General features: G+C 48.5%; 1 protein-coding gene across 2 annotated transcripts in view; it reads right to left on the bottom strand.

The window, feature by feature from the left end:
- LOC101642974 (cadherin-13) overlaps positions 1–24,061 on the bottom strand; it is a 349,021-nt gene that overhangs the window by 182,684 nt on the left and 142,276 nt on the right. For both annotated transcript variants that reach the window (XM_045293862.1, XM_030886548.2), the window contains exon 2: positions 21,920–22,098. In XM_045293862.1, the coding sequence (XP_045149797.1) occupies positions 21,920–22,098 (179 nt within the window). The remainder of the gene's footprint in view (positions 1–21,919; positions 22,099–24,061) is intronic.

Below are 24,061 nucleotides of genomic sequence, written 5' to 3'. Positions count from 1 at the left end.
AAAAATGGAAGAGGAAAAGCTTAGTTCAGCCAAAGAAGTTGGAGAACTTTCCACAGAGGAGGAAATGTTTGAGCCAGGTCTTTGAGAGTTCACAGAGAACCCAGCAGGAATTTTAGCAGGAAAATAAGACCAGTTTGTGTGTATTACTTATCTCTTACTATATAACCAATCACTCCACAACAATAAAACAAGCATTATGTCACAGTTGTGGGGGATTAGAAACTGCTGAGCTGGGTGGTCCTGGCTTAGGGTATTTTCAGCCGCCTCCTCTGCACGTGAAAGCCAGACGGTGGCCAAGGAAGATCGCAGAGGAATTGACGTGAAAGGAGAGAGTATTCACTATGTCCCAGAAGAACTAACACATGTGTGTTGGCAAAAGCACAGCCAGCGTGCTCCTTAGAAAGCAAGCATGACGAAGCTTCCTTTCCCTTAGACGGGCTCTCAGGTGGGACAAGCCCTTGGAGGAGGACATCATGCTTGGTAGAGAAGGGGGCCAGTGAAAGCGGGGAGCAGCTTCATGAAGAAGCTAGATGGACACAGTGGCTGCCACCATGGATTAGCCACCACCATCGCTGGTGTGCATGGTGCAGGGTCGGGCAGTTTCATTCTGTTTACGCAGAGGGCAGCGATGCGTGGAAACGGACTTGATGGCCACTGAATAACGACTGAAACGTGATTGGTGTAAAGATGTTGGTGAAACGGTAATCATCTAGATCAGTGATTCTCAATCTTCCTAATGCTGTGGCCCTTTCATACAGGTTCTCAAGCTGTGGTGACCCCAACCATAAGATTATTTTTGTTCCTACTTCATAACTATAATTTTGCTAGTTATGAATCAGGCAACCCCTGTGAAAGGGTCATTTGGCCCCCAAAGGATTCGCGACCCACAGGTTGAGAACCGCCGATCTGGCTGCTTGAGTAGGGCAGTGGATCTACTGTGAGATGGTTTACTAACGCCGATGGCAAGGTGGGCTGACTTTTATCAAGAAGTCTCACTTTCTCACCACCACGTGGATCTCTTTATTGGGTTACTTGAGCTTCCTCTCACCGTGGCAATTGGCTTTCCTCATAGCAAGAAAGATCGTGCATGGCCTACACTTGGAAGCACACAACTTCATGACGGCGATAGCCATTGTCCCACTCGTTCCCCAAGTCTTCCCTGCTCAGCATAGGAGAGAATGACATGACCTGAGCACCAGCAGATGGGACTCACGGGGCCATCCTAGAGGACGGTTACCTTCATAGGCAAAAGTAAGAAGTGCACATCATTTGAAGGAAAGAGGACAGGCTGCTATCACTGGGATGTAGGGTGAGTTAGGGAACCCCTTGTTATCGTTATTATTCGCTGCCATCCAACGTATAGCAACTCTATGTACAACAGAATGAGACACTGCCCAATCTAGTACCATCCTCCTAATTGTTCTTGTTGATGAAGATCAAGGATTGTAGCCTTAAGAATGGATTACCACTCAGTGTAAAGAAAACTGAAATCCTCACCAAGAGTGCCCACAGGCCAAAGACAAAGGTTCAAACCCACCAGCAACTCATCAGGAGACAGAAGAGGCTGTCTGCTCCCTTAAAGACTTGCAGTCTCAGAAACCCGATACAAGGGTAACTGTGGGTCAAACGGGCGGACTGGTATTGAGAGGTTAGTCTATGGCGTGTACAATAGCATCCTGAGAACGCTCCGCTGTGAGGAGGACCAGACTGTGACACAGAGACAGACGTGAGCATCGCTGTTGGAAAAACGGCGCTGACAGACTTGCTCGACTCAGAGTGGCCAGAAACGTGTTCTTTTTTTAAACCTCCAGACCTTGTGAAGCCTGGATCATGGGGCCTTTGTGAGAATAGAACAAGTGGATACTGCATGGTCTAGCATCAGAAAGGGTGGGCATCAGGGTTGCATCCTATCACCATACCTTTTCAATCTGCACGCTGAGCAAATGATCTGAGACACTGGGTTATGTAAAGAAGAACTGGGCATCAGGATTGGAGGAAGGCTTATTCATAACTTGCTCTATGCGGATGGCAAAACCTTGCGTGCTGGGACTGAAGAGGCCTCGAAGCACTTGCTGGTGAAGGTTGAGGACTGTGGCCTTCAGTGTGGGTTGCAACTCAGTGTAAAGAAGATCAAAATCCTCATGGAGAAAAGATTGAAGTTGCCAAAGACTTCACCTTGCCTGGCTTCACAATTAATGCTCATGGAAGCAGCAGTCAAGAGAGCAAACATTGTTTTGCACTGGTGAGTCTTCTGCACTAGCCCTCTTCGCAGCAGTGAAAAGCAAGAACGTTACTGTGAGGACTAAGGTGTGCCTGACCCAAGCCACGCTATTTTCAATGACCTCCTATGCCCGTGAAAGTTGGACATTGAATAAGGAGCTAGACATTTGAATTATAGTGCTGGTAAAGAACACTCAAAGTACATGGACTGCCAGAAGAACCAACAAATCTGTCTTGGAAGAAGTACAGGAGGGAATGCTCCTCAGATGCCAGGATGACACGACTTGGTCTCACATACTTTAGACATGTTGTCAGGAGAGGCCAGTCCCTGGAAAAGGACATCATGCTTAAGAGCAGCAAACGAGAGGAAGACCCTTGATGAGATGGACTGACATAGTGGCTGCAACCGTGGGCTCAAACTAATGGGGGTCCCCCCCCCAAAAAAAACTGGTATTGCGTTAAGCAGAGCGGGCTTTTTTAGTATGCATTTTTCCTGCTAGGCAAGAATTGAGCAACTTGCTCTGAGTTAGTGCAACCAGTGGTGTCACCTGGGAAAGTTCTCTCTGCTCACAGCGAATGTTTTTGTACAAGCAGTTTCAATCGAACCTTATATTTTTGTGGTGGTCGATTTAAGAGAACAGTGTGCAGCTGTGAAATTTTGTGTCCTGCTGGAGGGCAGGTGGTGGTGGCGGAAAGTGCCACAGAAACTGTTGTGATGTTGAACACAACTTACAAGAACAGCGCTATGTGAAAAATCCAAGCGTCCCAGTGGTTTCTCATTTCAACAAAGGTGAAATGTCGATGCATGACAAACCATGCTGTGGACGTCTGTCAACTTCCTAAGGGACAAAAATGTGGACTTGGGGCATTTGGAGTTCATCCCACCAGTTTATACCATTAAGCTTTCTATTGAGAGGTTCTGAAAGATAGTGCAACAGTGTGCAACAAAAAAGTCCTGATTTGTGGCAGAAGGGAGACTGGTTTTGCCACCATAACAATGCACCTGCTCACACAGTCATCTCAGTGCCCCAGTTTTTGGCACACACACAAAAACACACAAACAGCCTGCCTCTCTTGCCCCCATGCACCTTACTCACCTGACCTCACTCTATACAGCTTCTTTTTGTTTTTTTTTGAATGAAGAGGACTGTGAAAGGACAGCGATTTGACAAGAGGTGAAGAATAAAGAACCGAAAAATCAGGGAGGTGCCGTCAGCCGTCCAAACAGATGAGTTTGAAAAACGTTTCTGAGATGGAAGCGCAGATTTGACCAATATATTAAGTATCGTGGAGAGTACTTTGAAAGTGATGGGGTTGTTTTGTAAAAAAATGTAAATACATAACTTTTGAAAAAAATTCCGTTTTATTTTTGGGCTCCCCTCGTAAGAACAATTGTGAGGACGGCACAGGACCGGCAGTGTTCTTTCTGTGGTTCGGAGGGTCGCTGTGAGTCAGCGCCGCCTGGGTGGCACCTCCCAAGAGCAGCGCCTGCGAAGCACACTAAGATGATGCTATGACAGCCAGGGGAGCCTGGCTACGGCGGGCTTCTTCTTCACACTCATAGCCTCTGTTACTTCTACTCAGACATTCCTTTCACACTCGTTTGAAGGGGGCAATTTTTCATATTTCAGCATCCACGGTGGGATGAAGACAGCCGTGCTTCTACAGGTAACAGAGTCTCAGGATGACTCACACCGCCCTGGGTGACTCTGCTCCCCAGGGAAGGGCATGTGAAGAAGATGAAACCAGTCCTGACGGAAAGCAAACAGGGCTGTTTCCTCTCCGGCTCCTCCCTTAAATCTCCCACCAGGGCACTGCCTCTACAGGGAAGTTACCAGAATTTTCCAGGCTATGCTAAAGTACAAAATCTGGATGTTTTACTTGAAACAGCGTTTTGTCTTAAAACAAAAGAAAAAAAAACCCCACAACGCATTCACATGTCACCATGGGTTTTATCTGGTGAGACATTACTTCTTGCTTGCATGAGCATGACTTCTCATGTGAGCCTCTTAGAAAACACAGCTGTCAACAAACAACCGTTTCTGCACATTCTTTCACGTCACCACCCTGTCGACCTGGGCAGAACAAGGGTTCGCATCATCGGCTCAGATGCTCACAGCAGACAGCTGCTGGCACGCCGAAGAGGCCCCTGGGCTGGACCTTGTCTCTCACCCACCTAATCCCAGCCCTGCTGGGTCCCTCCTAGAGCCCAGCTCCCACCCAGCCAGGAAGCCAGGGCTGGGAATGGCAGTCCAGGTCATGGGCGCCTGTGTCTCTCCGGTCCCTCAGCAAGAGGAGGTGTCCTTGTGCCCTCAGCAGCCCCGGGTCCCCTAGCACTTTGGCTGCGAGGTGGGGATGTTCCCTCTTCTCGTTCAGCATCTCTCACAGGAACTCTGTGCTGGCGGGGAGACCCCACCCCATCAGAATTAAGACTTCAAAGCGCTCAGTCGCAGCAAGCCCTAGGGTTCAGTTGGAACCCCCCGTTTTATGGCTGCAAGCTGACCCGTGGAGGACCTGTGTCCAGTTGAGAGGACTGCTGAGGACTGAAATGCTCCCCGGTCTGCTGTGGTCTAGGGCTGCATCCCACCAAAGACAGCTTGTCCTGTGTGGCCCTAAGGTGCTTCATGGCTTGGGGGAGGACCCCTTCTAGGGGTCGAGGCAGTGGTATTTGACTTGGAATGTGACTGGGCATCTTTCTTGGAGCCAGGCTACCCTCTTGCCATGGGGCACGTTCCAGGGTCAGGCCTGGGGTCCATGCTCACTCACTTTGGCCATGTGGCCAGGGGAATTCCAGCCCTGTGGGGCTCTTATGAGTATCGGAGCTGCCTATAAAGCAGGGATGGGAAACATCCAGCCCTCGGGCCACATATGGCCCATGAAATCTTCAATCCCAGCTCACATCACACGCCTCACCAGAGAGCAGCAGTTTTAGTGATCACGTTAGGGGTGAGTTAATTAAAGTTTGACTAGCATGGTTCATGAAAGATGTTTTAAGTATCCAAACGGTGCTGGGCATAAAAAAGGTTTCCTTCCTGTGTTAGCCTGTCTGGAAGAAGGGACACTGTGCCAGCACTGCCACTGTCTATGTCTGAGGCCAGCAGGCATGCCCGCCTAGGGACAGTGATGGAGGCTCGTACAACTCATCACAATCCACACATCAGTTGAATCAAGCATGTCTGTACATGTGTTGCCCTCATTCTTTTCTAGACATTTACTTTCTATTGAGCCCTTGGTATCAGCTCTTCCCCCAACTCCATAACCCCTTGATAGATTGTACATTGTTATTATTTTCATCTCACACTGACCGCTGTCTCCCTTCCCCCTTGTTTTCTGCGGTTCTTCCCCCTGTAGAGGTGTGTATGGTTGTGTCGATCATTGTGATCGGTCCCCCCTTTCTCCCTTCTGATGCTCAATTTTCCTAGATGCAAGAGTCTTACCTCCACATCCTGATTGCTAATGTATGTTTGCCACTATTTCTTCTCACTTTGAGTCACGAGCATGTGAAGGTCCTCGAAGCTCTGTTCTGTCCACATTAATAAGGCTGATGCTACTCTGAGGGGGCAACTCTTCTCCAGTCGAATTGTGGGTGCTTTCCAAGCTGAGGGGTTCAGCTCCTGGCACTATCACAGGCAATGTTCTACTGCCATTCAGAAGGTTCCTAGGGGTGAACCCCCAGAAATGGACAGTCTATTACTTCCGCCTAATCTGTTCTTTGCCTGGAAGTTCTGCTGAGACCTGTTCAACCTGGGAGACCCTGCTAGGATTTGAAGGATGGGTGCCAAACCCTCCAGCATCGCACAAGAGGCCGTCGTACAACAAGCGAATAAGAGGTGGTGGTGACCATGTAGAAATATAGCCTAATTCATTGAACAGAATCCTGATGACTGATTCATTAGCTAACGATCCATCCAACCAACACCTTTCTGTTGAGTCTTTGCACTCATTTTTGGTTAAGTAGAAACCCTGGGTCAAAGACTATTTGAGGTATTTCTTAAGGTCATTGGATTATTAGGACAAAACACCCAACAAAAAACCCATATGTACCAAATGACATTTTCACCCAAGGATGGGGCTATGGGAGCCATCTGTTCTTAGTAAGCTGGGAGAAAGCCTGTAGTCAGGAGATGGGAACAAAAGTCACATCAGGGCTTCACTGTGTCTTGATGTCCTGAGCTAAAAAGGACCTCAAAAATGGATTTCTCTGCGTGGTTACCACCCAGACAAATAGCAACGATGGTTCAAATAGTGAGAATTAAAAAAGAATACGTGGGCTTTAGAGGGAGACAGCTGCATTGGGAATGCCCATTTGTTTCCTTTGAGTTGCTTCCCCATCTTATTAAATCACTGTTGAGATTAAATTGAATGTAAAGTACCTAGTCGAGTACCTGACCCATGGTGACCTATTCAAGGTGCTCCAAAAATGTCATTTCACTTTCTTTATTATCATGACCCTGATCTCACATTCAGGGATGGTAGAAAATGGTATTGAAAAGTCCTAGGAAATCTCCCAGGATGCCCGCTGGTGATATGGACTGGGCATTGGACTGTTAACCTCAAGGTGGGTGGTTCAAGTTCACTAGCTACCCTGGGGGAGGAAGATGAGGCTGTCTGCTCCTGTAAAGATTTACAGTCTCAGAAAACCCACCCAGGGTTGTCATGAGTCAGGACCAAGTCAAGGGCAGTGTGTTCCTTTGGCTTTGTTTAGGAAGCCTTTGGGCAAGAAGAAACACCTGGCCAAAGCAGTCTCTTCTTGTTTTCAGGTGACTAAGACAACCTCAGCATCCCTCCGTTCTCCTCATCTCTCTCCAAAGTGGGTGTGAGCAATTCCATTGGGATCCAAGACTCAGCTCCAGGAAATGCTCCTCAGCAAGCATGTGCCTCCTCCCACAGTCTGGGTGCCATCAGCACCTTATCTTTCTGCTTTCAGAGCTGAGCTACAACCAAACCAACCGTACCGTTCCAATCGGGTGTCATCCAACATTGCATCTACATCTCGACAGCACTTTCATCTTAGCACCTTTAGATGGAACTGCCCAACGTTCACCTGAGGATGAGATGATCTACAATGCCATGGCTTGGAGCAGGTGCACCTTAATTTCTCAAAATGACATCTTTGTTGTTGTTTTTTTTAACACTCTAAGAACATCTTTTTGCACCAGATTTACTCATTGAAATACCTGACTTAATTTCTTCCCTGCTGTTTCCATGAGGCTCCACTGTGGATCCATGTAAAATGAAATCTTCGACAACTTCAATCTTCGCTCCATTAATTGCGATGCTGCTTATTGGTCCAGTTGTGAGGATTTTTGTATTCTTTCTAGTGCAGTGTAGTCCACAGGAGATGAGTCTGTGAGCTACATCAGTGAGTGAGTAAGGCCTTCTGTGCCTTCAGTGAGCACGGTTGTGTCATCTGTACATCGAAGGCTGTGGGCGAGTCTTCCTCCAGTCCTGATGCTGTGCTCTTCTTTACATTTCCAGATTGCTGAACTACTTGTCAGCTATAGATGCGGAAGACCGAGGAAGTACTGATGCTTTGAATTATGCTGTTACTGAAGAATACTGACTGTTCTGTTCTGTTAGAAGAATGAGCCAACCTGTGTTGGAAGAAGGACAGCCAGAATGCTTCTGCGGGAGGAGGGTAGGGAGCCCTCAGATCATATACTCTGGCCATGTTTTCAGGAGAGACCAGTTCTTGGAGGAGGACCTCACACGTGGTAAAAAAGAGTATCAGTGAAAATGAGGGAGATCGTCACGGAGATGGATTGGCACAGTGGCTCCAACCCAGCACCACCCGTGAAGAGGACACCGAACCAGGCAGTGTTTCCCTCTGCTGTCGCAGGGTCGCTGTGCACCAGGACTGACTAGACAGCACCAACAAGACCACAGGGAGGTCTGCTACTGTGTGCGGCGTTAGAACAGCCTTGATGGCTGAGAACTCAGTGTTTTCAGTTCAACAACGGCAACAGCTATGTAGAAGTAGTTGTTTTCGTTGCTGCAACCACATTTTGAGCTAAGAATGAATCGCCGAGTACCCAGGGTTATTTTTTGGATAATCACAGAGAAAGTGGGCCATGTTACCAACAAAAAAAATGAAAGCAAGCAAGCAAGCGTGACCTCGTCTCTGTCTTTGTAATCAGCCTTCAAGGTAATGCTTAATAAGTGGGATTGATTCTTTGCGAATAGAGCTTAGCTACAGAGATGTGAAGACCTGTAATTATCAACCAGGAGACTGCTGTTATTCGAGACTGGCCAACTAGCTGTACTTTGACAGTGCATGAGTTAGGAATTTTTTATCCATGTCTGCATGATTACATTTTGAATGGTTATTTAGGTACTTACATATCACCCTTCGTTTTTCAACTGGGCTCATCAAGCCTAAGTTATTTACTACACGGCCATTTTCCAGGTCCCTTTTCCTGGAAGAGGACATCATGTTCGGTGCAGTAGAAGGGCAGCGAAAAAGAGGAGGCCTCTTGATGAGACACACTGATGCCAGGGCTATCAAGATGGGCTCAGACGTAACAGCAATTGGGAGGCTGGTGCAGGGCGCAGCCGTGGTTTGTTCTGAGGTTCCAAAGTTTCCCCATGAGTCAGACCCAATTCAGCGGTCCCTAACAAAAGCGACCACACCTGGTCCTTTGGGGGCAGTTTGCTGACCCTTCCTTCACTCACAGCGGGTCCAAGAGTCTGATGTTCCTCTCCTTGAGGACGATGGCATCAGAGTCACGCAGCCGATAACGTTGGCTGGGTCTTTAGAACCCGAAAGCATCTCATTAAGCAATATGATCAATCAACTTTCATCCTGCGGGAAGGCACAGGGATGAGGTACTCTTCGTTATGTAGTAAATTGTGTTCCCTCCCTAAAACGTTTTACTCTAGACTCCTACCCCCTATGTCTGTGGACACAAAACAATCCCATTGGCGGCTTGGGATTCCGTGGTTCAGTGGCTGAGGCCAGAGCAGTGTAAGATGTGCCTCAACCCTGTTCCCTCTCGAGACACGAAAAGAGCAGATCAGGCCCCAAGAAACCAGCACAGACGAGGGGACGATGGACGCCACGCGGAGATCTCCAGTGACCGCTAAGAAGAGCGATAGGGAGGCTGTGACAAGGACTTCCCCAGAGTGAACAGAGAGAGGCTTCAACTAGGGCTGGTGGCCTGAATTCAGACTCAAGACCTCCTACATTTCTGTTTATTCCAGCCACCCATGGTGGTCTTTCCGCCGGAGCAGCACTTAGGTAAACAAGCTATCTTCTCAAAACAAACCATGAAAGAAAGGAGGGTCCGGGCAGCGGGAAAGCATCTTAACACAATCAATACCTGGTCTACTTTCCTCTAAGTAAACCAGCTTCTATCGCCCTTCTCACGGTGCTGCTGGTCGGCAGCAGCTCGCAGGGACGGCAGTGTCCCAGGTCTTGGCTGTCCGGCACGTTAAAGGCACGCAGGACATAGCTACTCTCCAAAGACTTCTCAAGCCATTGTCCTCTCTTTAAAGGATGGCTGTTCCCCCCACATGGCGGGAACAAAGCCTTCCCATGTTTCCATCCCTCATTTGAAGCTGTAGGGGGGCTAAGAACTCTCTCCGAATTAGAAGGCACCTTGACCATCCGTCCATCAGCCGGGAGAGCACTTAGAACCCCGTTATTGAAGTCCAATAACCGGAAACTCCTTCGGCAAAGCAAACACAGCCTTCAGTCATGTTGAACGCGGCTAATCAGCACTCTTGGGAGAGAAAGGGAAACAAAGCTCTGAAAGAACTTCTCATTTTTTCCCCTTAAAGACGATTCTTTTTCTCTTCTAAAAACGAAGAGTTCTTCACCGTTTAAAGGTACTTCACGTAACATGGGATGGAAGGGTTTAAAACGACAGAACAATAGAAGCACTCTTAATCCATTGTCGCCCTGCAGTTTAAGTTGTTCTTTTAAGTTTTTAACCACACAAAAGAAAAAAGAAAAAAAGAGAGAGCGAGAGCGAGAGAGAGCGAGAGCGAGCGCGGGAGAGAAAGAAAAGCAGCTTAGGGAATTAAACATTTGTCGAATCTGAGCGATGACGCCCCTGAATGCAGTTAAGTGTCTCTTCATTCTGCACGCGCACTGTCCCTGCGGCACCGCCCCATACTTTGAGAAGCACAACAGCAGAGAAACACAACGGGCTGTTGTTTATTAAGGGAGGGAACAGCTTCGGGGACTAACTCCTTGCCGCTCCTCTTGATAGCGCTAGACAACTCTGCGATTTAACTTGCTAGGGACTCTCTCAAGGCCACTCCTGAAGGTCTCCTGTCTGTCAACCATCACCTCTCCCCTTCAGCCACCAACTTGCTTGCTTTCCTACCTAGGATTCTGTGCTTCGCAGAGCGCGGCTCACCATCTAAGTCATCGCCAGCGCTTTCCATTTAAGGTTGTTGCTGGTAGGTGCTGCTGTGTCAGTGCCGACTCACAGCAACCTGATGTTCAACAGAACCAAGCACCACCTGGTCTTGCACCGTCCTCATAACTGCTCTTATGTTTGACCCTACTGTTACAGCCCTCGCATCCATCTATCCTGTTGAGGGTCTTTGTTATTTCTGCTGCCCTTCTAGTTTACCAAGCATGAGGTCCTTTCCCAGGGACTGGTCTCTCCTGATAACATGTCCAAAGTACGTGAGATAAAGTCTCACCATCCTTGCCTCTAAGGAGCATCCTGGCTGTCCATCTTCCAAGACGGATCTTTTTGTTCTTTTGGCAGTCCGTGGTACTTTCGATATTCTTCGCTGACACCATCATTCCAGTGCATTAATTGTTCTTTAGCCATCCTTATGCAAGGTCTAACATAGGAGGCGATGGAAAAGACCAAGGCTTGGGTCAGGCACACCTTAGTTCTCAAAGGAACATCCGTCCTTTTCAACACCCTAAAGAGATCTGGGCAGCAGATTGACCCAATGCAATGTGTGCTTTGATCCTCTTGGCTGCTGCTTATTGGTTCTAGAGCCAAGCAAGATAAAATACTTGACAGCTTCAATCATTTCTACATTTATTATGAGTTACCCATTGGCCCGTTGAAGCAGGATCTAGCTAGTATCCTGGGAATGACATTCAAAAACCCTTTGCAATCTGACCCCAACTTCCTTGCCTTTCCCAGGATCTCTCTATACCACAGATCCACATATCCCATGTCTTGAAGCCATAGAAGGTGTGCCATGACTCTGCACATGCTGTTCCTCGTCCCAAGATGCCCTTCCCTCACCTCCACTCCCTGTCCACTCAGGCTCAGACCAAACAACACATCTCTGCGGTGGTGGCTGTGGGCCTGTCTGCTGGACTTCCTTCCCCACCAGGCAGACTGCGCCATCTCTGTGGCCCTGGCACTCAGTACTGGCTCATAGGTCTGACAGACAGGTGTAGGGAATCAGTAGTTCAAGATCCATCCCTGAATTCTGGCCATTGTATCACCCCAGAAACCCATCCAAGTAGCCTGATAGATTCTCTTCTGTGTGTGCAGAGCCCAGACATATTTCATGCAGAAAAGGAGACTCCCTGCAGAAAATTGGACTTCCTGTGGCCTGGAAAAAAAAAAAAGCAGCCCTCCTCTCTGCTTCTTCTGGTCTGTTTTTCCTTCATGAAAATATTCAATATTAACTAATAGGGATTGGATGCTCATGTTAATCCCATAAAGAGTTACCGTTTTGGAACCCCACAGGGCCTGTTCTACACTGTCCTGTAAAAACAAACCAAACGAACTGCCATCGAGTCCAGGCTGACCCCTGTGGTTCCGAGACTGTAACTATTGGCGGGAGTGGAAAGCCCAGTCTCTCTCCCGAGGAGCTGCTGCTGGTTCCGAGCTGCCCACCACGTAGGTCTCAGCCCCACTCACAGCCACCGCACCCCGGGGCTCCCACCTGTCCTCTAGGGCCATGATGAGTCAGAGACAACTCATGACTGTGACTTTGTTCTTGTTTTGTCTTTAGTGTCACAATGGCTGAGATGCTTGGCTACTGAGTTCAAAAGGTGGGAGGTTTGAACCTACGAGCTGCCCCACCAGCAAAGGATGAGGCAGTCTGCTTCTATAAAAGTATACATCCTGGGAAGCCCTATCAGCCAGTTCCACTTTGTCCTAGAGGCTGGCTCAACGGCAACAGGTAGGTTTAAGCAGACGGAGCCAGGCTGGTGTCGTTGGTTAGTACCCAGCTGCTGACTGAATGGTAGGGAGTTCAGACCCAGCAACCACCCCATCAGGCAACAAAGTGGCAATCGGATTACATAAAGATGCCAGCCTTGGAAGCCATATGGGGCAGCTCCAGGCTGTCCTATGAGCTGGCTATGAGGAGTCGATGACAGTGGGTCAGGTTTGCTTATGATAAGCACCTATACCAAGATACCATTTGTGTATTTGTGACTCTATGCATGATCAGAGTAGACCTGTGATCCCAGGAGTCTTAATGGTGAAATTTTTGGAAGTAGATCATTAGGCCTTTGCTCTATGCCTCTCTGTGGACTTGAACTTTCAACCTTTCACCTCACAACTGAGCACACTAACTGTTGGCACTACCCAGCGATTCACTCTTCCTACACGGTATATGGGACAAAAAAGTGGTTGAGTCAATTTCAACGACCCTTTGGGACAGAATAGGGCTGCCCTCTAGAGTTTCAAAGATGGCCAATCATTATGGGAGCAAACGGTCACTCACATCTTCATCCTGTGGAGCAGCTGGTGAAGGTTTGGGCCACCGACCTTCTGCTCAGCACCTGGGCACTGAAGCACGATGTCACAGAGCTCCTTGAATCGATGAGACACAAGCCAAACGCTCACCCCGTTGCCATGGTTCCAACTCACAGGGACCTGACACCACAGAGTAGAACTTCAGTGGAGGGCTGCCGAGGCTAGGACTTGGAAGCAAGCTGCTGGATCTTTCCCCTCAGAGGGACTGGTGGGTTCAAACCCCTCACCTTCTTGACTAGCAGCCAAGTGCTTAACCCCTGAGCCACCAGGGTTTCTTAATCCAATGGGATCAAACAAAAGACTCCTGGAATTCCGTTGCACTGGAGAGGATTGTAACTCTATGGAATGGAGACCATAATTATTACTATGGCCAATGAGGCACTCTGACTTGCCCGAGGTCTCATAGCTCATAGGAAGTGGGGAGATGGGTGGTCTCTTGAGTTCAGAGTCTGGAGGTAGCCCCATGTCTTTGTGCCACCCCTCTCAGACCAGGTTAAGTTGAGGTCAGACTGGGTTACTGGGCTCAGCTCTGGCTTTGGTAAGTTGATGAGCCAATCTTCAAGGTGCCACCTGGTGTCTTCCAGTCAACAGTCAATTCTGGTGCAACAGTTCAGAGCTTGGCTCCCGTGGTTCTGTGGGAGAAAGACTGGAGATCGTCTGCCGTGGCGAGGACAGCCTAGGGCACTCTGCAGCGTGGTTCCTCTCTGTCACCGGGGTCACTATGAGACTGTAGAGGTAGGGGCCGTTTATGGAGTCACAGGAGATCAGTCTTTTTGGTAGAATTTATCTAGAGTGGAGACGTGAAGGAGGGTCCACACCCTCCTGTGTCTATAACCCCAATGCCACCTGCAGGAGCCTCAGCGTGCAAGGATCCGAGTATCAGACCCCAGGGCTCAGAATCCCGCCACTGGAAGTTCCCACCCAACCTTATTTTCCAACACAGCAAAGCTAGTCCTGTTAGCATGGCGATGGTTCACTCTCTCTGCTTCCTGGGTGAGGATGATGCAGTATTTCCAAAACAACAAGACAATTACGTCTCCTGTTTTGTCTTCCCCCTTCTTTTTCTCAGCGAGTGATGCAAACAAAACAAAACAAAAACAGAACTGATGCAAAGCACCCCAACAACAATATTTATGAGAGGAAGCTACTTACTATCTGACTCTTGTCCCACCCACTAACATGAAGGAAGAAGATGTTCCTGACAACATCATTGCATTGTGGGTAATTACTGCTACGGTGCGGTGTGCTGGAACACCGCCCCCACCCCCACCCCCAGATGTTTCTTCTAGATTTTAATTTGGGAGTCATTTCTCGGCTGTCATGTTTGACCCCCTTTCTCTCCCTCCTGGAAAAACAGCACTGGTACTTTCCTCCAAACTAAAGAAATCATATCTATATTTTGATGGTAGTCTTTATTCAGGAGTCATCTGGAATTTGACACTGGAGAGCCATAGTTGAAGACTTTGAGAGTGACAATTTCAACCCCTGTGGCAGGGTGCTTGGCTTTCTGCGTTTTGGTTTAATCACGTGTCAACTTACAGAATTTGGACTCTGTTGCACATCCCTTGGCTGTGTGCAGTCTCTCCAGTCTCCAGGGCAGACAGATGGATTCCTGGGGGACTAGGTGAAGCCAGCTCGGGGCATTCATCCAGGGAAATATGCCTGACGTATATACAGTAATCCCACAGGTGTATAATAAGTAGATTCTGGGTGCATACAGCCTACAGACCTAAGACACAATCCTGGATAGGTTTGTGAAACAGGGTACGATGGGAAGATTTCATATGGTCTTGCAACTCCCACCAAAGTACTGGGCGAGGCTATGCATGGAAGGTGCTCATGGCTCACAACAAGGATTGGACAGCTTGCTAATAATGCAAATGAGGTGCACGACATGCTTGCGGAGGTGCGACCATGCAAATAAGGTATCATGAGATTAGTAATTTTTGTCATTCCACTAGGCTTAAAACAGAGCCCAGGTAGTGTTGTAGTGGGTTACACACTGGGGCTCCTAACCAAAAGGTCAGCAGTTTGAACCTACCAGCTGCTGGCAGTAAAAAAAAAAAAAAAAAAAAAAAGAAGCTTTCTGCTCACGGAAAGATTTACAGCCTCAGAAACCACAGGGGCAGTTCTACTCTGCCTATAGTGGTACCATGAGTCTGCACCAACTAGTTTAAGTTTTTAAAGGCTTAAAAGGAGCCATCCCAGAGAAAGAAAGGGACCATCAAGAATAATAGATAGGAGCAGAGCAGGTCCCTTGGACCCAGGGTCCCTGTGCTGAGAACCTCCTAGACCCAGGAGGCAGAGAGAGCTGCAATAGCAGGTATGGCCCAAGATGATGAGAAGGAGTGGCAGAGAAAGGGGGCAGCAAAGCAGAAGCAAGGTTCAAGCAGGTACAGTGGGCTTTCTGGTGCGCATGTTCGGCATCACGGTGTGAGAAAGCAGAGGACTGTCATGTAAGCAGTCTGCTGGTGGAGTAAGATATCTCCGGGCACTTGCTGGCAGAGTTAGCCTTGCCAACCCACAGAGCTAGAGAGCTGCCTGCTTTGGGTCTAGAGCTTACTGGAGGAGTGGGTGCCTCTCTGGGCACTGGTCAGTGGGGCCCAAGAGCTTGGTTACACTTCCCAGAACAGGACAGAGACTGGGCCCGAGGACAGTGCCTAGCTCCATCCACACATTGCAGGTTTCATCTCAGACACACCCAAGGACGCCCAACTTTCGATTGGCAAATACGCCCACATAGATTTACTGCAAGCTTTACTGTGACATGTTGGGCCTCCAAACCTGGGCACTGCCAGGTCTTAGACAACCCCCCTCCCTCTGAAAAGAGCAAATCAATGGGCTCCACGGGGCCGCTACCTTTGACTGCAGGTGCATTTGCCTGGACAGGCTATCACTCTGCTGGGAGTCTGTGGATGGTCAGACACAACGAGGTAAGCCAACGGGGAACGAAAGTAGAAAATGCTCAGCCCAAACGCCGTCCAATGGCTAAGGAGACTCTTGCCATGCAAATCTTAAAGATTGTTTGTGAAGGGCCTCTTTCGGTGCGCGCGCGCGCGCGCACACACACACACACACACACACACACACACACACTGTGATGCTGGCAAGGCGAGGTTGTGTTCAAGGAAGTTGGCAGATTTCTGTGGACGAGTTTCCATCTGGCGGCCAAGCTGATCCACGACATAAGCCATGCCTCCCACAGGAGGGGCCCTTCGCAGGTCTGCCTTTGCAATGCGGCCAGACTTCACCTTCCAGAGCACATCGCCCGAGTCGCCAGGACGGTGAGGCCCGGCGTGCTGATGGCAGAGAATGAATGAGCGCCTCAAAGGGAGCCGTGTCCTTTAGAGGACAGAGGCCCCTCATCACCCCGCCCTGAGCGTGGAAAAGGCAAAGATGATTGATCTGTTAAGCAAGTGGCCCTGCCCTTCAGGCCTGCTCTCATCGCAGGGGGGTTTCTCTGCGTCCAGCCCAGCTCCCAGCATGAGGTCAGCGTGCGGATAATAATTTAGATGGTTATATAAGGGCCAGAATGGGTGTGCAGCACCAAAGAGCTTCTTTAGTGTTTTCATACCCTTCTGCTTGAATGCGGACCCCACAGGAACAGAGGTGCTTCATTCATTCATTCATTCATCAAATCTTCACCAAGCACCTGTTATAGATCTACAGAGTGGTAAACATTATTAAGTGCTCAACTACAAACTGACATTTGAATCAGGCAGTTCAAATGCCCCCCTGACCTTCCCCCCCTACAAGGTGTCTCTGTCTGAGTTCTGCCCCCAGAAACTGGGATTTCATGCTGTGGACTTTTCTGGGGGGTAGGGGTTGTACTAAAATGCCTCAGCAAACTGTGAGCCCTGCTGTCCTATTTGAAAGGAGCCCAGATGACACTGTGGTCACAGCCCTCTGCTGTTAACCAAAAGGCTGCCGGTTCAAACCCACTACCTTCTCTGAGGGAGAAAGAGGAGTCTGTCTGCTTCTGTTAAGGGTGGAGGCCCCTGAACCCCTATGGGGCAGTTCTACTCTGTCTTAGGGGGTCACAGGGAGTCTGATTTGAGTTGGCCACACCAGTGGGCTTGGTTTTGTTTGGGACCTATTTGATTCCACTTCTCTCCACCTGGGGGCAATAAGAACAAATCCACTTCCTCTTTTTAGGGGCTGGCCCTCCTTGGGCATATGAAGCCCTCAAATACAGCCTCCGTGGACCCCTGGAGAAGCCTGCACAAAACAAGCCAATGTGGCTGCCCTAGAGAACTCCTGAATCACACACAGAGAACAGGGGGCCCCTTTGGAGACCTGGCAATCCACCTGCTTTCATGTCCCTTCCCCTTGGGGTGGCCTATATACGTTAGGTCAAGGCCAAAACTCATCCAACAAGAAACATTTCCAGGTGAACGCTCTTCTCCACCTTCCTCCTTCCTGAGCAGGGCCGGCCCCCCAACGCGGGCCCCTCAAAGGGCAGCAGGGGCTCAAGGATGGGAGCAGGCGAGGCATCAGCAATGTGAGAGCGGGAAAGAGGATGAGGTGAGGGGCAGTGTGGGCGAGGCTGGGTGTGCATGGGACATGCACGCTTGCACTTCCTGAAGCTCTGTGCCAGGAGCTGGGCCAGCAGAGGGCAGCAACATTGACTGCAGCCAGATCCCTTCCTCACACCCACTCTCTGCCTCCTTCTCCTGACCCACCTCTCTGCACTTTCTTCCCATGCTGAAGGCTGTAATGGTTATGAATTGGGCTGCTAACCACAGGCTAGCAGTCATTCCTTAGGAGAAAGACTTGGCTTTCTACTCCTGTTGAGTTACAGTCTTGGAAACCTAAAGGGGGAGTTTATTGCCGTTGTGTAGTTCCAACTGATGGCTACACTGGGCACAACAGAATGAAACGCCACTCAGTCCTGCACCATCCTCACAAGTGTGCTTAGGTGTGAGGCCATTGTTGCAGCCACTGTGTCAATTGATCTCATCGAGAGCCTTCCTACATATATATATTTTTTGCTGCTTCCACTTTACCAAGCACGACACGCAAACTAAGAAATGTAAATGAAAAACGCCTGTACCAGGCTGAGCTCCTGTGGGTGCCAGGGGCCCCAGCCTAAACCAACCAGTCTAACTGTGCATGGTGGGCACTGGAGGAAAATGCTTGTAATAGTCTGAGCAGCCGCTGTTCTCAGAGGATCCAGGATCTATTTGCTTATACACCCAAGACCCAGCGGCAACTGCATTTCTGGATGTCCGTGAGTGAAGACAGTATAACTGAATTTAAAGCTGATTTGAATCGTATCGAAGTTTACGGGGTCCCCAAAGAAATGCCTCCCTGAAAATGAATGCTTTATGGCTCTGTATTATATGTTCTGCCCAGCTGATTCAGAAGCAGACTTCTAAATTTATGTTAGATGCTTTTGCAGACATAAATTGTACCTTAGAAAAAGGGAGAGTGTTTCAAAAATTTTGTGGGTGGAAAATGGAATTAAAAGTCATAGGTTTGAAAAAAAAAAGTAATAGGTTTGTTCCTGCCCCCTCTCTCTCAGACTTTTTGAGGACCCTTTGTATAGGTGGGATTAAAGAAAAATTTATATACAAGTAGTATGAAAAATGGCACCATTCTATAGATTCTGCCCATAAAGTTTTCAGAGGCTGAATTCTCAGAAGTGGGCAACCAGTTCCGTCTTTGTTGTCTGTTCTTAGTCTTGAGGCGCTGCTGAAAGCTGTTCACTGTGGGCGACCCTGCCGGCACTTGAAAGACCAGTGGCATAGCTTCCAGCATCCCTGTAACACACACGCTACGACAGTTTGACAAACACACAGACTAGTGTTTTCTTCATTGTTCATAGAGTCTCCATGAGTCAGTACCTGACAACAACAACAACAACAACAACAACACTAGAGATGCTGTTCTTCAACCTGATTGTTTGCTTCCATGTTTTTGATAGCACTGAGGGGGGTTCCACAGGAGAACACGTTAGATCTATGACCTGTCACGAACTACAGCCAGGGAGCTCCCCGTGTGCGGAGATGACTACTGTAGCAGTTCCCCCATGGGCAGACAGTGAGGGTCAGGGATCCTGCTCAGAAGGTCTGCAGCAGTGGACCAGAAGGAAGACTCCCACCACCCTGCGGAAGGGGCCCTTTGTAGCCATGAGAGCCACAGGAAAGGGTGCTTAGAGTTGAAGCGCATGTCGCCCGGTCGGAAGCAGGGCCCGGAGATCTGGGAAGCAGATCCCATCCCTCTGAAGGTGAGCAACTTAGAGCCACCATTTACTCCTTCGGCAAACGCAATGAAAAGACAGCATGAGGACACAGACTCAGGGTCTGTGCAAACCTGCGAGCCACAAGGTCGGTGGTTCAAATCCCAGATGCATAGTGGGAGAACAAGAATGTGCTTCTATGAATAAAGAATCTACAACCTTGGAAACCCGTGGGATAGTTCAGCTCTGGCCTGTGGGATCGCTGTGTGAGTAGAAATCAACTTGAAAGCCTAAACCCAGAGCTTTCCTACACTGCCTGGGTCAGCACTGAATGCTGTCAACTCCAGAGAAGTGATGCCGCTCATTCATTTTTATCCATTTTCCAATTAGGGTTAAGTCCCATTGATCTCTTTTGTGGGGAGGGGCAGGGGGAAGAGAAGGGCTCTGTATGTATTGTGGCGCAAAAGACCAAACTCACTGCCGTTGAGTCAATGCTGACTCACAGCAGCCCCTGTGGGCTTCTGAGACCATAACCACTTATGTTATAACTGCTCATGGAAGGAGAAAGCCCCCCCCCCCCCCCCCCCCGCCCCAAGAAGCTACTGGTGGCTTTGAACTGCTGACCATGTGGATCGCAGCCCAACTCAGAACCACTACACCATCAGGGCTCCCTTTTATTGTGTCAAGAAATGATTAATTCAGTTTCTATACAGTTTCACTAAAGTCCATAAGGAAATCTCATGCGTGGGAAAGACATTTGCCTGCAAAATAAACCTAACATGGAAATGACCAATTATGTGATTACCCTGGATTGTAGTGAGAGAGATGCAGACAACATCATCTGCTTGTAAAAACAAACACATATGAGGGGGTAACCCCCCAAAATGGATTTTTTCCAAAGCTATGTTATTATTATTTTTTTTTTTTACAAAACAACCATCCTACCTTCAAAGTACTCTCCACAACACTTAGTACCTTTGTCAAATCTGCAATTCTATTCTTGGAAACATTTTTCAAACTCATCTGCTTGGATGGCTGACAGCATCTCCCTCGTTTTTTTCTTTACCTCTTCTACATCGTCAAATCACTGTCCTTTCATGTCCTTCTTCATCCGTGGATAAAAAAGGAAGTTGCATGGAGTGAGGACAGGTGAGTAAGGTGCATGGGGAAAGAGAGGCATGCTGGTTTGTGGGGGGGGGGGTTGCCCCCAAACCTGGTACACTGAGATGGCTGCATGATGAATTATCATGGTGGCACTACCAGTCCCCTGTCTGCCACAAATCCGGCCTTTTTGTCACATACTGGTACATTATGTTTTCACAACCTCTAAATAGAAAGCTTGATTAACAGTCTGACCTGGTGGAATGAACTCCAAATGTACTACGAATCGACATTTTCATCCATTCAGGAAGATGACAGACATTCAGAATGAGGTTTGTCATCAATTGACATTTCACCTTTTTTGAAATGAGAAAACCACTCGTACACTTGAGATTTTCCCCATAGCACTATCCTTGTAAGCTGTGTTCAACATCACATCAGTTTCTGCAGCATTTTTCCTGAGCAGGAAACAAAATTTCACAACCACATGCTGTTCTCTTAAATCGGCCATCATTAAAAAACGAGATTTGAGTGAAACTGCCTTAATGGAAAAATTTTACTGTGACCAGAGAGAACCTTCCCAGGTGATGCCACTGGTGCACTAACACAGAGTGAGTTCCTCAATGCTCACCTAGTGGGAAAAATGCGTACTATGAATGCTCCATTCTGCCCAGCACAGTTCAGATTTTTTGGGGGGGCGGTACCCCTCAGGGATGTCATCTTTCCCCAGGAAGAACTGGCAAGTGCTTCCAGGGAGGATTAGGGCACACAGGAAGGTGGTGTGTGTGTGGTGTACACACCTGGGCACAGATGTGTTCGTTGGGGGACACAGACAAAGCTAGAGACTCATTCCATGCTCTGAAAGAAGAAGACAACACGGTATCCATCCCAATGGCACAGTGGTTGGAGAATGGGTGGCAGAATGAAGGAATCGGAGTCAGGACTTTCCCTTCCACTTTCCTGTTCTTAACCAGCAACAACCATATTTTCCACGTGACACGCACAAGTGCACAGAGCGAGATTTCGCTCTCTCTTGCCCTGGTGATCCCGGCCCAGCCCTTGCTGCTGCTTGGCTTTTCGAGTGGAAATACCAGCATCCTTCCCGACTCAATCTTGTCGTCCTCCTCTGTGCCAACCAACCCATAATGAGGATTTCCAGGGGTGCCGGAAACCACACCAGGTAATGGTGTTACAAACAGGTGAGATGCCACCATCCCTCAAGAAATCCCTGTCCTGGAGGAATCGGCAGTTGAGACCAGCAGCGCCAGGAGGATGTGTCCATGTGAGAGGACTCGGCTGGACCCAAGCTGCCTGGTCCTGAATACTCACATGTGGTCAACGAGACTCAGGGGCTGGTTTCGAACGCCTGCCCTCTACCCTGGGTCTCCCTCCACTCCCTCCCTGCCTCCCACTCCCATTCTGACCGAAAGGCAGGCGGAGAGTAGAAGAAACCACGAGGGCCTCAGGCATCAGTGAGAAAGCAGAGGCACCTGGTTGAGTGAATGTATGCAATTGCAAATGGCACTGCCTTTTGTAACCTGTGCTTTTTGAATCCACGTACTAGCCCATCTCCCTTTTTAGCTTCCCCCACCCAACCACAGCAAATATCTCATTGCCGCCATTCCCAGTGAAAGCATCGTTAACTCGGGAACCCAGCCAGTGGCTTGTGTGCGAAACCACGATGTGTTTCCCCGAAAGAGAGAGCGTGCTCCTTTCAGCTCACCTCCCGGTCCAGCAGCGCAGGTGACACAACGGTGACAATGTCTCCTTTCTCAGGATCGATGTAGAACATGTTGGGTGAAGGCTTGTCAGGCGTCTGCTGACGGATATTGTACCGCAGGAGGGCATTGTCGGTGGCGGGGTCATCCGCATCAAAGGCTGTCATCCGCATCACTGTGGTTCCTAAGGGGGTGGGGAGGAAGGGCAGGAGATGGTTACCAGTCTCGGTGGGGAATGCTGATGGTCAGGGCGCTCCCCCACTGGGCAGTGACAGCGCAGTGACATGCCAATCACTTTCCAAATTAAAATGGAAAGCGTGTCCCTAGCTCCTCTACGTGTTACCTCTTCTCCTGCTAGCCTATCACTTTGCAAGACCTGAAATAACAAAAAGAGATCTTTGTTGTTAAGCCGAGTGGCAGTTTAATCTTTTCCTTGGGCTGAAATGCTGTCTATTTTCATGAGCTTTCACTCCAGAGTGGATTGACTTTTTGACAAGTGCTGCTTTCATTGTAATAGTGTTTATTGGATGCCTACTATGTGTGGGATCGTGAGTCAGGTTTTGGGGAAACTGAGATGCAAAAAGGCCCAGTGCTGATGTCTGTGAGCTCAGAGAACAGCAGGGAAGTGGATATATTTATGTCTATCTCACCCGTCTGTCTGTCTGTCTGTCTATCTATCTATCTATCTATCTATCTATCTATCTATCTATCTATCTATCTATCTAATCTATTCATGCATCCATCTACCCACCCCCAACCTACCCATCCATCCATCTGTCCTTTCACTCATCCATCCATGCAGCCAACCGTAGACACATTCATCCATCAATCCATAGACGCATCCATCCATCCATGCATCCACTCATCCATACATCTATCCATTCCTTCCACTTATCCATCATCCATCCCCAGAGCATACAACATTAAAAGTACAAGCAACAAAGACAAAACAGATACATTAAACTTCCACAAAATTAAAGATTTTTTATGCTTCACCAGACTTGATCATGAAAATGAAGTTCTAACCTGCAGAGTGAGAGAATACAGTATGTAATCACATCTCTGATAAGGGTTTACTCTTCAGAATGTATAAAGAATTCTTACAACTCAAAAACAAAAAGTCAAAAAGCCCAATCTTAAATATGAGCCAAGGCCTTGAGTAGACATTTTCCCAACGATGATATAGAAATAGCCAATATGGCCGTGAGAAGACGCTCAGCATCACTAGTCCCTATAGAAATGTAAATCAAAACCACAGTGAGCCACCACTTCTACCCTACCAGTGTGGTTATTATGAGAAAAAGGTCAAGTATTGAGAGACTGTAGAAAAAACGGAACCCTAATCCATTGCTTGTAGGAATGGAGCACAGTGAAGCTGCTCGTGGTTCTTCCGAAAGTGAAACATCTATTTACCGTCTGACCAAGTGATTCTACTTCTGCCCCTAACGCCATACCCAAGAGAGCTGAAAGCAGGACCTTGGGTGCACGCTCCCTGTCCAAGGAACAAACGCTGGACGTACACCAAGTGACGGATGGAGTGGGAAACCACATGTGGTGTAACCACACGTGCCACACGACTCAGGCACAGAGAAAGCCATGCTCCAGTACAAGCCACAGCACGGACGAGCTTTGCAAACATCTCACTGCTGTTGAGTTGATTCCAACTCATAGTGACCCGATAGGACAGGGCAGAACTGCGTCCGTGAGCTTCCAAGATTGTAACTCTTTGTGAGAATAGAAAGTCGTGTCTTTCTCCCATGAGCTGCTGGTGGTTGAAAACTGCTGACTGTGCAGTTAGCAGTCCAGCATGTAGCACTATGCCAACAGGGTGTGTCATGAAAGTAGTATACCGAGTGAGATAAATCAGGCACAAAGAGGCTTATGTTAGATGGTCGCCGGCAGATAAAATAAGGAACCGAGAGAGAAAACAAAGTTTATTTGTGTTTGGGAGAGGCGTGAAAAGGTGTTAGGATGTAAGGAGCCCCGAGTTTCTGTTCAGGGTGATGAAAAATTTTTGGAACTGGATAGTGGTGATGTTTGCACAGCAAGGTAAATGCAACTAATGCCACTTGATTGCACACTGAAAATGGTTAAAACAGCAAATGCATCATTACGTACCTTCTAACTGACAACACCATTTACAAAAA

The sequence above is a fragment of the Echinops telfairi genome, unplaced genomic scaffold, assembly GCF_000313985.2.
Source record: "Echinops telfairi isolate 266 unplaced genomic scaffold, ASM31398v2 ScPeMD7_2291;HRSCAF=2852, whole genome shotgun sequence".
In the NCBI taxonomy this organism is placed as follows: domain Eukaryota; kingdom Metazoa; phylum Chordata; class Mammalia; order Afrosoricida; family Tenrecidae; genus Echinops; species Echinops telfairi.
Note: the sequence above shows the minus strand (reverse complement) of the source record. Positions and strands in the feature narration are given on the sequence as shown.